Raw genomic sequence first — 16414 nt, 5'->3', positions numbered from 1 at the left:
GGTATGTAGATCTATATATATATAATATTGATTTCAGAGTCCAAGAAGGTCAGAGACATCAGCCATATTAGACGCACTATCCAAAGCAGACATGCCGATCGTAGAAAGTTATCATAATCATAATATGCCACCATCCAGAACACATTTGTTAAATTCTCTTGTTAAACTGGCAGAAAGGGAATTGGTCCAACTGATTAACTGGGCTAAAAATGTACCAGGTAAGTGTAACAAGATTAAAGGTCCAGACATTATAATTATTATTGTGGGGTTTTATTTGATTCTACTGGTGAACATTAAGTTTTAAAACTATTGTTAAGATAATATGGTCAATAAGCCTAAAACTGGTTTTTATGGGTCATTAACTTCAAGATGATAAAAAAAATCTGAAAGAATTATATTGTGTGTTGGTTGATCATATAACTATTTGTTCAGAAATGAGATTACATTTTGAAATTATCATAATAAATATGGATGTATTATGATTGATATGAACTTACATCTATAATCTTTAAACTAATAAGGATGTGTACCTCTGAGGAGTCAACAAATTCTAGATTTAAACTTTTTTTCTTAACATGAATTTTAGGTTTATATGACTAAAAATTATATGGTGGTGCACTTCTTTTTGGCTACAGCCCTTTAAAGAACCCAATTTTGATTATTTTCCCATTTTTTATCAATTTTTACCAATTTTTGGGCTATTGAACCTTTTATAATGCTTTTAATAAAGATGATTTGGATCGTGGGTCAAGTCTGAGTAAAGACCACACATTTTTTGCTATATAAGACATTTACAGGCTTTATAATAGTGCTAAGATTTGTAACTTCTATTTCAGGTTATATTGATCTGTCTTTGAGTGATCAGGTCCATCTCATTGAGTGTTGTTGGATGGAGTTACTTTTACTCAACTGTACCTTCAGATCCATGAGTTATAATGGAAAGAGATTGGTGTTTGCTCCAGATTTTGTTCTTGACAGGTAAGTTTGGTATAAATTAGTTTTAATTTGGGGATCAAAGTAGTTGGAATTGGAGGGAGTTGTTGTTCTGAAATATTACTTCATATCTATGATTGAAAGAGACCTTTTATTTCAGAATTGGTTAATTAACACATAAGAGTGAGAGTTTTAGTAATTTGAATAAATATTTAACTGGATTGGGTGCATTCTATTTTGTTCTCCCAACATAGCAGTATTCCAAAAATTCTGAAAACTTTTACAAATTAATTGAAGATACCTGTACCTGTACATTAAAGCATGTTTAATCTAGGAATGATTTTATTTTTAGATCCCACTGGGAAGTGATGGGTATGACAGAAATATTTGAACAAGTCAGTGCCGTGTCAGAAAACTTTATACAATATCAACTACACAAAAATGAGTCGCTACTGTTACAAGCTACAGTATTAGTCAATGCAGGTATGTCAATCTACACATAATCTACACACAATCTACCCATAATCTACACATAATCAAGCATTATCTTAGTCAATGTCTATACAAATTACGAGTTTATGAAGTTCTTAATTCGAAAGCGGAAAACATTATCATTTAAGAATTTTACTTCAAGAAGTTGTTTTAAGTCTTCTACCACAGTGGCAAATATAACATGAATTATAAGTAGGTCGAAAAATTCATTTTATAAATTGTACTTACATTCTAAAGTTAAGAATTGTCAATACTTTGTATAGCCTGTAGATTGAACATTTATATAAATTTTCATGATATGAAATCAAAATTTATATACAGAAGATTTTTTTTCAACATAAATAATTGATGAATCCTTTTAATATTTTACAGAAGTCAGGCGACTAACAAGTTGTGATAAAATACATAGAATGAGACAGTCTATTCTAGACGCAGTGGTGGATACTGCACAGAAATACCACCCTGACAATCTACGACATGTTCCGTCAATTTTACTCATGTTAACGCATATCAGACAAGCAGGAACGAGGGCAATAGCCTACTTCCAAAAACTTAAACAAGAAGGTACCGTCACTTTCTCTGATCTGTTAAAGGAAATGTTAGACTCTCAAGACTACACTGAAATCAAAACAGAAAATCCAACAACATGATATCGTTGATGTTCAAAACATCTTGGAACGAACAAAAAGTGCTCACAGCGCCAACTAAATATCACCTCCTAGTGATAAAGACAACAGCACCAATGTTGTCGCTATTGTTGTCTTAAACAGTGTGTGTCGTCATGACAACATCATCATAACATCAAAGGTATCCCATTGTACCTCTAAATGTGAATGTCTAAATACCAAACTTCTATCTTGGGATTGAGTAACAGCTAAGGATCCTATGCAGGGAAGATAACTCTGTTACTAACATCAGACTTCTTGAAAAACATTAGTAACATTATCCTCAAAGGAACAAATATTCAATTCATTGTCAACATTGACTTTTGTATATGTATCTTCCATATGTCTACCTCATATTTATAGATTATAAAATCATATCTGCCTCATTTGCTGTGATATTACCTCAAAATATCTACCTCAATTTCAGAGAATCTGAAAGATATTTTAAATTTGGTAATTTTTAAAGACTAATAAAAAAGGGCCTTTCCAGTATATAATATTTGATTATGGTTCTCTGTCACTCAAATTAGTAGAATATCAAAATAGCATTGAGTTTCTTTTATAGTCTGCGCTGAAAACAGTGGACAAATGTCTTAAGACTGAGTGTTTCAATTTACCAAATTTGGTGTACAAGCCAAATTATTTTGTCATGATTACTGTGATTCAATACAATCTGATTTGTACATACTTTATACAACGATCTGACAACTTTTCATATTACACAGAAATGTGTTTCAATCAGAGAGTGATTTTATGTAGCATAATGTGAGCATTCTTATGAAATTCAGAACAATATGACTTTAATATTGATTTTGAAATAAGTTCTTGTCATAAATGTTTTTCATACATTTTATAACTTCAAAATATCAAATCAAATGTGTTATTGTTTTCACTAGGCAAAAAGATATTTTTACATATTTTTATAATTTAGAAATGTATTATATATTCTGTAGAAGGTGATGAATAACCACATGACAAAATGGGACGAAGTAAAATAATACGATATAGTTTCTATAGCTTTGATATTTAGGGAAATTTTTTTAGTTTTGTGATTAGAAGGAATTTCATTGTTTCCATGGTAAAATGATGAAAACAAAAGATTTTGAGATAGCATTGTACTGCTTTTAAAGCATTTAAAGCCATAAGAATTTTTTTCTTGTGGAGAGCATTAACTAAATGTTGCAAAAGGTTAATAAATAATTTTGCACATTTTCCCTTTTCATTAATGAAAGTTTTATAAAAAACTTTGTAAGAGAAATGGGTTTCATTTGTTTGTGGTCTGTGAAAACTTAGTGGATTCCTGGGGGTTTACGATTAACAAATTAAAACACAAAGGAAAATTGTTTTCCTATTGACATAAATTTCTTTGATTGAGGGAACCAGAAAGTCCATAAAAACTGGTACCCTGTAAACAGTAATGCTTTCACAGTATATAGATGTGCAATATGTATGATCTCATTTGAATTCAGAAACAATCAAAACAAAATCATATTTAAACGACTCATATGCAACAAGTTTATTTCATATAATGATAAATAAGGAAATATAACAAAACTTTTGTGATATAGTCATAATTTGTGTCTAATTCTTCCCGTTTATTTTATTTTCTGAATTTTCATATGAAGAACAGCTTCATTGACACTGGGGATGTTAATTGTTTTATAGAATTCAGCAGTTGTATTTGCATTATCTTTGCTTAGGAAATATTTATGTTGCTAGACAAACGCATTGATGATCCTTTTCAAAAAGGGAGATGACGCATATCATACTTATTGAAAAAAATAAGAAAGACAACTCTTTCAAATTTCAGAATTGTGGACTAAATATAAATTTGCTTAATGATAAACGCATGAAAATGCGATTGAATCTTATTTTGTTGACGATATGTTATTGATATATTAGTGCTTTGTTTTATTTGTCAATGTATTGTGTACTGTTGATAATTTAGTTGTTATCTCTGTGCTGTTTACTTTTTAACCAAGGTCAAGTTTTGATCCTTGTTTAATACAGTTGTTTTCAATATTTTTGTTGTCAAGTCATGCATTTTATGTTTTTTAAACAAATTATTAGATAATGGTTAACTAAAACTGTATTTCTATCTTTGATATATAAAAAATGATATTAATTATTGTATGCCAGGTTTAATATGAAACAAATTTGACATAGGTTTTGTTTACAACATGATTTACGTAACAAAATATATTCTAATCGAGTTGTCAGATAAAAAACCTGAGAACCACATACTCACAATAAGTTCACAGTAAGTTAGGACAAGTTAAACTTTTGACTTTAAATCTACACAGTAAAAAGAAAAGCACAATTAGAAGAGTAGAAAGTGAAAGTTTCTCATGTACATGTATACACTGTACATGTCTACAATGTACATGTATGTTATTGGAATATATACTTGTACAATACAGTTGTTTGTTTTGTACATGTATGTTATAGGGATAGATATAAAAGTTTTAACAGTATTTTTGTTAAAGATAAGATATTGCAGTATTGGTGCTTAAAGTTGATGATTATTATGCAGTTATTTTTATTTCTTTCTATTTGGTATTTGGTGCAGTAAAGTGCTGATTTCTTATGCCATGAGTGTTGACAAGTGTTTGGTGCAACTGGGATTATTCCAGAATAGACTGATTTACAGAAATGAGGTTTTTGGACAGGTTTTTACTGAAAGAGGGTCTAGAAAGGGGTTCTACATAAATGAGGGTTTCATAAATGAGGGTCTGGAAAGGGGTTTAACAGAATTGGGGGTCTGAATGGGGTTTACCAGAAATGAGGATTTGGAAAGGGGTTTATCAGAATTGGGGGTCTGAATGGGGTTTAACAGAAATGGAGGTTCGGATGGGGATAATGGAAATGGAAAAAGTTAAGTATAGAGACAAATAGGCAAAATAAAGAAAGAACAGAACAGAATTGAACATAAAGATATAAAATATACAGAAAAAAGTTGAGAATATAAAGTGGAGGGACCCCCCTGTCCAGATGCTAAGAAAATTGCAGAAGTTTGGTGTTCAAATGATTATATTATACTCTAATAGATCCTTGAGAACAGGAGGCTGACATGCTCATAAGCAGTGTTTCATAGAAATAGCACAACTTTCCTTAGAAAACTAGAATAGGCTCTATAGATGTGTTCTTCATTTTAAACCTCAAGACAACTTTTGGGCATGTTGGTGTAATGTCATGAAAGGTTTTATATTATGTATACCAGGTAGACCATTTCAACAAACTAAAATACATTAAAATGACATTTTCTTAATTATAAATCTCTGATATTTTATATTTTAGTGGATATGTCTGATATCCTAAGTTGATCAATCTGTTTTTGATATCATTGAGCTGATACAGCACTGTGATACTAGTATGTAAAACAACTTTAGATGAAAGTGGAGGGTACATGTTAATTGTTTCTTAAGTAATAGGATGATCAAATAAGGATCTTTTCTGCGTGTATAACACGTTTTGTATGTTTGTAATTACATGTCTTTATTGATTATTAATAAACTGTATATTGTTTTGTCATTTTGTTGCAAAAAAATGTTTTTATGAAAGTTGCAGAAAAATGTAGCAACGTAAAATGAATGTAGAGAAATTGAAATTAAAGAGATGGAAAAACAAATTATATTTGTGTTGTTTTGATTTAAAAAAAAACAAAAAACAGGTTATACAAATGCAGTACTCTTCAAGTTAGTATTACTTTGGTAAAAAAATACTATTTTCCAGTGGCAATTATTTTCTGTCCCAGTAGCAGTCTGTGGCTATCCAAGTGGCAGCTATTGTCTGTCCCAGTGGGAGTTAGTATCTGCCCAAGTGGCAGCTATTGTCTGTCCCAGTGGCAGTCAATATCTGTCCCAGTGCAGCCATTGTCTGACCCAGTGACAGTCAGTGTCTGTCCCAGTGGCGGTCAGTGTCTGTCCCAGTGGCAGTCAGTGTCTGTCCCAGTGGCAGCTATTGTCTGTCCTATTGGCAGTCAGTGTCTGTCCAAGTGGCAGCTATTGTCTGTCACAGTGTTACTCTTTTTCTTTCCAAGTGGCAGTTATTTTTCTGTCTCAGTGGCAGTCAGTGTGTGTCCAAGTGGCAGCTATTATCTGTCCCAGTGTTACTCTTTTTCTTTCCAAGTGGCAGTTATTTTTCTGTCCCAGTGGCAGTCAGTGTATGTCCAAGTGGGAGCTATTGTCTGTCCCAATGGCAGTCAGTGTCTGTCCCAGTGTTACTCTTTTTCTTTCCAAGTGGCAGTTATTTTTCTGTCCCAGTGGCAGTCAGTGTCTGTCTAAGTGGCAGCTATTATCTGTCCCAGTGTTACTCTTTTTCTTTCCAAGTGGCAGTTATTTTTCTGTCCCAGTGGCAGTCAGTGTATGTCCAAGTGGGAGCTATTGTCTGTCCCAATGGCAGTCAGTGTCTGTCCCAGTGTTACTCTTTTTCTTTCCAAGTGGCAGTTATTTTTCTGTCCCAGTGGCAGTCAGTGTATGCCCAAGTGGCAGCTATTGTCTGCTCCAATGGCAGTCAGTGTCTGTCCAAGTGGCAGCTATTTTCTGTCCCAGTGGCAGTCAGTGTCTGTCCCAGTGGCAGCTATTGTCTGTCCAAGTGTTACTTTTTTTCTTTCCAAATTGTAGTCATTGTCTGTCCCAATAGTGGTCAATTTCTGTCCTAGAAAAATTGTTCATAACTACTCTTATATTTCAGAAGGTAGGAGATATGGATGCTTCATGTATACCTATGCAAATTACTAATGTTACGAAGTGTCCGTCTGTTATATATATGCCCACTGTCCTTGATCCCATTTTCACTGTTCAGCAACTGCTTCAAAAATAATTTTGATTTATGTTGTCATGTGCATTTCTCACTCATTATGAGCAGGATAACTTTATTTGGTGTATGAGTTCCTTGCAACGTCTACATGTCCGTCTGGAAATGTTCCCCAGACCTCGACCTTTTTTCATGGATAAGTGATCAAGGTTAAAGTTCGGTGGTCTTATCCGTATAGTTGGTGTATGGAATTTGAAGGGAGGGCACATGTCCATCTGACGGGATTCATTTGACCGTGACCTTTTATTTCATAGTTCATTGAACAATGTTTAGTTTTTCTGGTTTGGTCTATTTCTCAGATACTATAAGCAACGATCACTATATTTGGTGAATGGAAGGATTGTAAGATGTATATTATTATCTGACTGGACAGTGGTAAGGTACATCTGCTGACCTTGGACTCATTTAGATGGTTCATTGGTCTATGTTGATTGGTAATTCTTTTGTCAGTTTATCCTGTACTTCAGTCAATAGGTCAAATATATTTGGTGTATAGAATGATTTTAATGTATCTATCTGTCCGGGTTCATCTGACCTTGACCTCATCATTAGTATTCAAGTATCATTAAAAAGAATAAGCACTCGAGACATTTCAGCGAGTGCACTCGTGCGGTTTAAAGCAAAGGTATTCGGGGACCGGAGAATTTTTAAAACGTCTCCCCCTTTTTGTCGAGCCTGCGACTTGAGTCTTACTGAAGGGGTTTAAATTTCTTTAACTATCCTTGATTTCTACTAAACTTGAACAAAAGCTTATTTAAACTCATACTTAAGCTGGTATCAAGAAGTTAATTTCTTAAAAACAAAATCCTTTTTTATCAGATCTGTATTTTACTTATAAATTATAGACTTTTACATTACATTCACTGTGCGGTGTAAGATTATGAAATTTAAATAACTTTCTTATAATTTCCTGGATTTGTACCAAATTTGGACAGACGCTTTTTTATGATCAAACGGCGGTGGAAATTTTAGCGCATTGATAGGACATTTTAGAGAAAAAAGTATCGGACGTGTTAGCACCAAAGTAGAACCCATTTGAGTGCTAGAGTTTAGACCCATTATAATTATAATATATAATTAATAAAAATAAAACTGTAATAGATTCAAGACAGCATAACATAAATCATTTCATGCCCATTATTAAAAGCTAGCATTTATGGGGAAATTTTGTATGACAAAATATTTCCTGTTTTTCCGTATATTACTTATAAATTAACAGTTAACATTACAAACAGTCTGCATTTTAGGCTTTTAAAACATTTATAAGTTTCAAAAACCATCATGTAGTTTTACAAAACTTGAAAAGAAGCTTCTTACAATCAAAAGTTAGTATCTAGAGAAAATGTAAAAATATCTTGTTTATCATTAATTTTGTTCATTAAACTATTTTATAAATCTATAGATTTAATTGCATATATATACTGTAATCAGTTTTTTTAACAACATAACTGTTTTAATCAATTTCAAACTATTAATTACAATATATTATGTGCATTCCATATCATTTTATATCTTATAACATGAGGTCACTTTCAAATTTTATAAATTTTAGATTTTACGTTTTCGAGTTAACGGCTTTATTAATTAAAAGGGGTGGGTTTTTCCAGTTTTCAGACATTAACACACAAAAATGTTTTCATCAGTTCTCATGAAACTTGACTGAAATGTAAATCTATTGTTGTAAACTCCCTTTCGATTTTTATTAGTTTTAGATTTTATGTTATTGAGTTAAGGGATTGTATTCATTAGAAAAAGGTGGTACATTTTTGTTCTCAAAAATAACTATTAAATGCTTTCAGCAGTTCAAGCATTTTTTATGATGAAACGTTGGTGTATTGTTTATATATATTGACTGAAGCTCCCTTTGTTGCTTATAAAAAAATTGACCTAAAAGAGTTTGAATATTATGACTTTTTGTAAATGACCATTTAATGAGGTGTGTCAATTTTTCTTAATAAGACTATGAGGCAAAGTGGTAAACAGGGTAAAAATCAAAAGCACAAATTATAAGCATGCAATTTATCAAGTACTTCGAACGAATTTTGACACTTCAAAAGCAATTTATTCCAATATTTTCAAAGGCCTTATTTAAACATTTTTTTATCAGGATTTTGATTGTACCAAGTGTATTAGTAAATATAATACATAGTTTAGTAGGAAACAAAGGCTTGACACGAAATACATCTTTGTTTGCAATAAGTAATGTGCAGCTTCTGACTAAAGTACATGGTTGGAACTTTCATCGTAAAATGCATTTGGGTCTGCTTTGAAAAGAATCACAGAGCTGAGTCTATGTACCATATTATATAAAAGGTTAAGTGGTTGTTATGACCTAGTCCTTATTTGAGATCCTTGTCAGATATTCCTGGCCATATGTTTTCCTTTTTGTCATATTATAAATTGTTTTAATTTAGTATGTTCGTAGGGGAAACAAGGAACATTATTCTCATACAAAAAAATAAGATAATTCTAAACACACCGTGATTCATAAACAAAAATGGAATTTATTACAAAGGATAATCATAAGATATACTTGAACTATCCTGGATCTCACTTCTGTGATAGGTATATGAATTCTCTGAATACGGGACAAACATATCAGTAGTGATAGACCCCAATGTCCAATGATCTTCAATGTATACCGAATATTGACTGTCAAAAAAATGCTAACATTCCAATTTTCAATAACAGTTAACAGCAAATACATTATCACAATAACAGATAACAAAAAAACTAAAAGCCCAATAACAGCTAACAAAGAATAAGACAATAACTGATAACAGCAAATATATTTTCAAAGTAACAGATAACAAAGAATTAAATTGCCCCATAACAGTTAAACCCCTTGCCCCCCTCTTTAAACATAAATATAATATATATACGGATGTGTAGAGGTTTGAATAAAATTATCATGTCCCCAAGTACCTATCCATTTAATAGACGATTGATATTAACAAAAAAGTCAGATCAAGTTAGCATGAACCTACCATGAAACTTCAATTAAAATACTTGGTAAAAATAAATAGCGGTCATGTAAAGCTTTTTCCTCTGAGTTTTGTTTTCTTCTTACGTTACTTGTAATCCACGAGTTGAAGAACCAAAGAATAAGTATAAAATTCCATGCAAACCCGAAAATTGGTACCTATGAAAAAATACTTTGTATTGTCATGATGAAAGTTATAATTAAATTATAAGAATTGTAAGAAAGGCGCTTCGGACACGTGTTGTTTCCATTTTCTAAGAGGGCGAACTTTTTTCAAAAGCATTTTCGACGAAGGAACCCATTTTATGCAGTCAATAATTTCTAGTTTTCAGCTGAGGGTCTTTGACTGTTTGTAAAATATTGAACTTTTAGTCCCTCATGCCTTGAGTGTATTGAACCACATGTTGAACTACATGTAAACATGTCACAAACCTGTAGTAGGATGTTTGGTGAGATGATTTATTGACCATAATAACTTAATAAGGTCATCGTATTGCCATGACGTTACAGAAGGTTTGATGTTATATAGCATTACAGGTTTCTTCCATATCATTCAGTTATAAAATGAAGAAAGACACTATCGGTTTTTGATTTTGTACATCAGACGCACGTCTAATAATGACTCGTCCTTGACACTCGAATGAAAAAAAAATAATAATGGTCGGTGACCAACACAAATGCAACGTATCATAATCAGATGTCACCTCTGGTGCATATCATAGTAGAAATAGAAATTAACGCATGCATTCCTGGAACATTTGTCTACTTGTTTTTAATAAAATTAAACAATGCAACACAAAAATATATATATATATGAATATTATGCAAAACACAAGCCAACTGCAGGAAACAAAAGTGAAAATATTGCGTAGCAACAAATGTAAATAAATGATTTATCTGACAGTAATATTTCAAGAAGTCTGCAAAATCTTTTCAATTTTCAAGGTGTTGCTTCTTTTTGCATACAGTGTAGCGATCAACCTGAATGGGCTGATACAATAATTCATATGTGTATGCTCATATTCTATGTAAATCAAAGTGCTGGATAGCACCTGTGGAAAGTTTGCAACGGCAGATTGTAATATTTTAAATAGAGTGTGTGTAGATTGCATGGTTAACTTTTTTTTCCTACTTAAAAAAGAAAAAAACTTTATCAAGAAATAATTGTAACAGGATGCTGCAACGAAGTCTCCCAAACAAAGCTCTCAAAACTAGTCATTCCCACGGTCGCCTGACATTAAGCAAAGTTCAATACAAATTGGTCTGGTCTAGTAAAGTGATATTCATGCTTTGGGGGTGGGGATCTAGACAGTTTACAAGTTCTCAAACAGGCAGGAGGTATGGTAAGAGTGGCCCTAGGGGACTAGCCTTTTATTTCATCTGATTTGTTTTATTATTCCGTACAAGAATCTATGTTGTTTCAGTGTGGGGATTTCAACAGTTTTCAAGTTTTCGAAAAGGGGGTGGATCTTGACTGTTTACAAGTTCTCAAAACAGGATGGGATGGGGTTACACCGAGGGACTTCCTTATATTTCACTTTATTCGTTTTATTGTCCAATACAATAATATTTATGAGTAAGGGTTGGGGATCTCAACCGTTTACAAGTTCTCAAACATGAGGGGTTGGGGATGACTCAGAGGTACTCCCACTATATTTCATTGGTTTTGTTTTGTTGCCCCATAAAAGAATGTAATACTATAAGGTTTAGGGGTGATCATCTCGACCGTATAAGTTTTCAAAAAGAAGTTGGTAGGGTCGGCCCTGTGGACTTCTTCTATATTTCATTTTGATTTATTTTATTTTCTCATACAAACATATATGTACATATATGTGGTTTGTGGGTGGGGATCTCAGCCGTTTACAAGTTCTCAAACAACAAGGGGGTGGGAGTGACCCCTAGGGACTCCCCTTCTTTTGAATTTGATTTGTTTTATTGTCCAGTACAAGAATATATATATGGTTAAGGGGTGGGGATCTTGACCATTTCCAAGTTGTCAAACAACAGGGGGTGGGGCTGACCAAAAGGGATTCCCACTTTATTTCATTGAATTTGTTTTGTTGCCCTATACAAAAATATATATGGTTTAGGGGTGGGGATCTCGACCGTTTACAAGTTCGCAGACATGAGGGGGTGGGGGACACCCATTTTATTTCATCTGATTTGTTTTGTTGCCACATACAAATTATATATGGTTTATGGGTGGGGATCTCAACCGTTTACAAGTTTTCGAAAAGAAAGGGGTGGGTGACTGACCCCTCTGGAGTTCCTCTATATTTCATTTGATTTATTTCATTGTCCCATACAATAATATATATGGTATATGGGTGGAGATCTCAACTGTTAATAAGTTCTAAAAAAACTAGGGGGTGAGAGTGACCCCAGGGGACTCGCCTTTTATTTCATTTGATTTGTTTTATTGTAACGTATAAGAACATATAATGTTTAGGAGTGGGGATCTGACTGTTTTTAAGTATTCAAACATGAAGTGTTGGGTGGGGTGACACCATGGACTCAACCTAAATTTAATTAATTTGATTTGTTTTATGGTCCTGTGATCATTACTGAAAACCATGTGTGTCTGTCACTTACTGTTTTCTTCAAGTTTATAATTTATTATTGTTATTGAAAATTTAAAAAAAAATCCCTTAGGGTTCTATAGTAAATTCCTCCCTTTTGTTGGCCCCTCAAAATACAACTAAATAGACCCCAAGAAGAAAAATAATAAGAACTGAGCAAAAACTTTGTTTATGAGTCTTAATAGCAATTAGTATAATTACGATTTTTGTTATAGTCCGATTTCTAATGCCGAATATGTAAAAGGCCGAGTTTATTATAGTCCGAGTTTGTTGTGGGCCGAGATCAGATGAGATACCATGATACTTCCGATACTCTCGGGATTTTACCTATTGAATAGAAATTTGTAAAAATCGTAGTAAGCGACGAAAAATGTTCATTCATGAAACATTTTAAACACGCTATTAATTTTCTCTTCAACCGGAGGAAACCTTTCAAACTGGGATTGTAGTACTCCCGTTTGGAGGCACACATATATGGATCTGACGCATGTCTGAAGAATACCGATAAAATCGTAACGTAGAAACTGCTGTCTCGTGTGTGTATTAATTTTACTTTCCGCGTAGCGCAGATCCGCGACGTAGTGTTTGTTCGTCTTTCAAATGAAGTTGAATTATTTGATTTATCGATGAAAATTCAGTACATTTTTATTCAAGCTGTATTCTATTAAAATAGAAGAGCTCAAAATTTCAAAAGCATCTTTCTATTATTAGTTTTCAAACACCAGTACTACATTATCTAGAAGTAGGACACACTTCATAAAGTAAATTAGGCTGTCTCTATTCCGGTTAGGCCGATGCCTTAAGAAAGTTTATTGCTATAGCAAGCTATAGCAAACTTTCCAAAAAGGGAAGAAGATTATAAAGAGCAAAAAAAAAAAACCAACATATAATTTAAACACGGCAACACAAAAAAAATTATGAATATTATGCATAATAATTGGTGCATCATTTAATTGAATTTGAATATTGGTATACTAGTATTTTGATTTTAACTTCTCAACGTAATTTTATATGGTGACGTGACCAGGTTTATACATCATGAAACCATGCAAGTTTTGTAGATCTACATTAGTTTGATATACAGTGTAAAACACTGTCATACAAAAAAATCGTATAAAATATTTTGTGATATCTTTTAGATCACCGTCAAGTAACTTTTGTATTTAATTAAATAGTGTGTGTACCTTAAGCACACCATGCATACAATGATTATGATACAGTGCATTGAAAGTAAATTTATGAAAAACAAGGATGTGTCCTAAGTACACAGATGCCCCACTCGCACTATCGTTTTCCATGTTCAATGGACCGTGAAATTGGTTTAAAAATCTTATTTTGCATTAAAATTAGAAAGATCATATCATATAGGGAACATGTGTACTAAGTTTCAAGTTGTTTGGTCTTCAATTTCATCAAAAACTATCTTGACCAAAAACTTTAACCTGAAGTGGGGCAAACAGACGCACGAACGGACGGATAGACGAACGAACGGAGGCACAGACCAGAAAACATAATGCCCCTCTTCTATCGAAGGTGGGGCATAAATATATTTAGAAACTGCTGCATCATTGCTTAAATAGACAGTTCTCCTTAAGAAGGAATGTTGGTATGCTGTGAAGTAATTTTGATACGGTCATTAATTACTTTTGGTACGGCCATGATTACATTTTGTTGCCAGCACAATGGAAAAAAATATGTATTGTGAACCTATGATATTTGTTCTATAGTAATAGGTACGAAAAAATGTTTAACAGGCTAGGCAAACTATGGATGAGATATTGTTTATTTTCCTCTTTATTAAATTTGCTCAAAAGTTTGTTCAGTCGGGTCGACATTTAAATTTTCCCGGAGGAACAAAAGTATTTGTGATTATAGACATTAATTTTCAAAATTATTCTTTTATTCAAAACTGAAGCGGTTGATGACTAATTTTGGGAGATTTAATTAAAAGCTCTGTTTTGAAAGGACAGCGTAAATTTGGCAAAATTAAAGCTTCAAAAATAAACTATGATTGAATTTTAAATGTAATATATTTTTGAAAGGGAGGGCTGTACCATTAAGTTTAGTTGATCTAACCCAGACCGACGTTAAGTACTCTATAATAATAGAGTAAAGGTTATTCATCACAAAACCGTTAAAGTTTAATTGAAAAAATCCACCGAAAAACACATATAAATTGAACAAAAACCCTGTCGCGTCACCTGTGTATTCAAGACATCTTAAATTATGCTTGACCACGCTAGTCTAGAGTGTATGATTAGTTATCGATTAAAGATGTCGTGGCCTTCACAGTTTCTATAACATTTGTGAACTCCATTTGACCTGAATTTGTTATCTACAAACACAGTAGCAGTTTGCAATTTCAGCTTGAGGCCAAAATAATAAGAAGAAAAAAATGAAGACAACAAAATTGAGGTCAACATTTTTTTCAGAACTTGAGAACATACTTATAATTTTGCAGTATTCCAACTCTTCAAATTAATGATTTAAATTATAACTTTAACTAAAAGAAAAAAAGCACAGAGGTTCACCCGCTTCTCCATTACAAAGAGTCACACAGAGACTATAGTTCCTCTTATTTAACCGGGGTGACACTGCCATAAGTACTTGGGGACAGGATATTTTTTTCTCTCCAAATCCGTTATTTTTTCGTTTAAATCAATTTCAATTATTTTCACGTTTTTCTTTTTTTATAAGAACATAAATTTACTACAAAGAACTCGTATTTTTCTTTACTATCAGGTCCAAGCATAGTCTTTGCTAGTCCAAGCATAGAAGTATTTATTAATGCTTTAATGTCTGAAGATTTAAGTATTATTTATCCGAAGAAAATGTTACTTTGATCTTTCAATCGAAGATAATTAATCTATATAATGTGATATTTAAGATATATCTTGGATTGAAACGTGGCTGTATAAGAATACCACTCGAAATCCAAACAGAGGTCAACAGACATGACAGTTGTGGTTCTTGCTTATTGTTGATGGCCATGATGTATGGTAGCTAACTTGAGGGTACCCAAATTGCACCTATTTTGACAGTAGTTTAACCTACGTTTATTTATGCTCCAGACATACGTTTCTAACTTTCAATTATGTTTTTATTTTGTAGATGTATCATTATTAACTAAATGGTTTTTTTCAATTTAATTTAGTATCCATATCGAATCATAGAAAAATTGGTCTGTCACAAGTGGAGCAGAATCGGCTTACTCTTCTGGGCCACCTGGGGTCACTCCCGGTTTTCGGTGGGGTTTGTGTTGTACGGTCTGACTTGTGTTTGATATCAAAACTAGAGGCTCTTAAGAGCATATGTCGCTCACCTTGGTCTGTGTGCATATTAAACAAAGGAAACGGATAGATTCATGACAAAGTTGTGTTTTGATGATAGTGATGTGTTTGTAGATTATTCTTTACTGATCATGCTGGCTACTTACTATTTTCTCTATCTGTAATGAACTTGGCTCTTAAGTTACAGATGAAAACATTTTGTAAAAACTTACCAAAATTTACCAAATTAATGAAAATTGTTAAACATTGACTATAAAGGGCAATTTCTCCTTAAGGGGTCAACTGGCCATTTTGGTCATGTTGATTTATTAGTAGATCTTAATTTGCTGAACATTATTGCTGTTTACAGTTTATCTCTATCTATAATAGTACTCAAGATAAAAACCAAAAACGGCTAAATTTTTTTAAGAATTACCAATGGGGGCAACAACCCAACAACCTGTTGTCCAATTCATCTGAAAATTTTAGGGCAGATAGGTATTTACTAGATAAACAAGTTAACTCCTTGTAAGATTTGCTTTAAATGCTTTGGTTTCAGAGTTATAAACAAAAATCTATAAGTTTACCCCCTATGTTCTATTTTTAGCAATGGCGGCCATCTTGGTCGTTTGGCCAGGTCACCGCACACATTTTAACAAGATAACCTAATAATGATTG

General features: G+C 32.8%; 1 protein-coding gene across 3 annotated transcripts in view; it reads left to right on the top strand.

The window, feature by feature from the left end:
• Nucleotides 1-16414, top strand: part of LOC134710057 (estrogen receptor-like) — a 232667-nt gene that overhangs the window by 59939 nt on the left and 156314 nt on the right. For 2 of the 3 annotated variants that reach the window (XM_063570216.1, XM_063570217.1), the window contains 4 exons: nt 38-218; nt 837-978; nt 1286-1416; nt 1798-5721. In XM_063570216.1, the coding sequence (XP_063426286.1) occupies nt 38-218; nt 837-978; nt 1286-1416; nt 1798-2075 (732 nt within the window). In that variant the 3' untranslated portion in view covers nt 2076-5721. Of the gene's footprint in view, nt 1-37; nt 219-836; nt 979-1285; nt 1417-1797; nt 5722-16414 lie in introns of those variants that run through there. The other variant, XR_010106091.1, reaches the window with a different exon arrangement.

Source organism: Mytilus trossulus, chromosome 3 (genome assembly GCF_036588685.1).
Source record: "Mytilus trossulus isolate FHL-02 chromosome 3, PNRI_Mtr1.1.1.hap1, whole genome shotgun sequence".
Lineage (NCBI taxonomy): Eukaryota > Metazoa > Mollusca > Bivalvia > Mytilida > Mytilidae > Mytilus > Mytilus trossulus.
The sequence above is the reverse complement of the archived record's forward strand: the minus strand, read 5'-3'. Positions and strand labels throughout refer to the sequence as shown.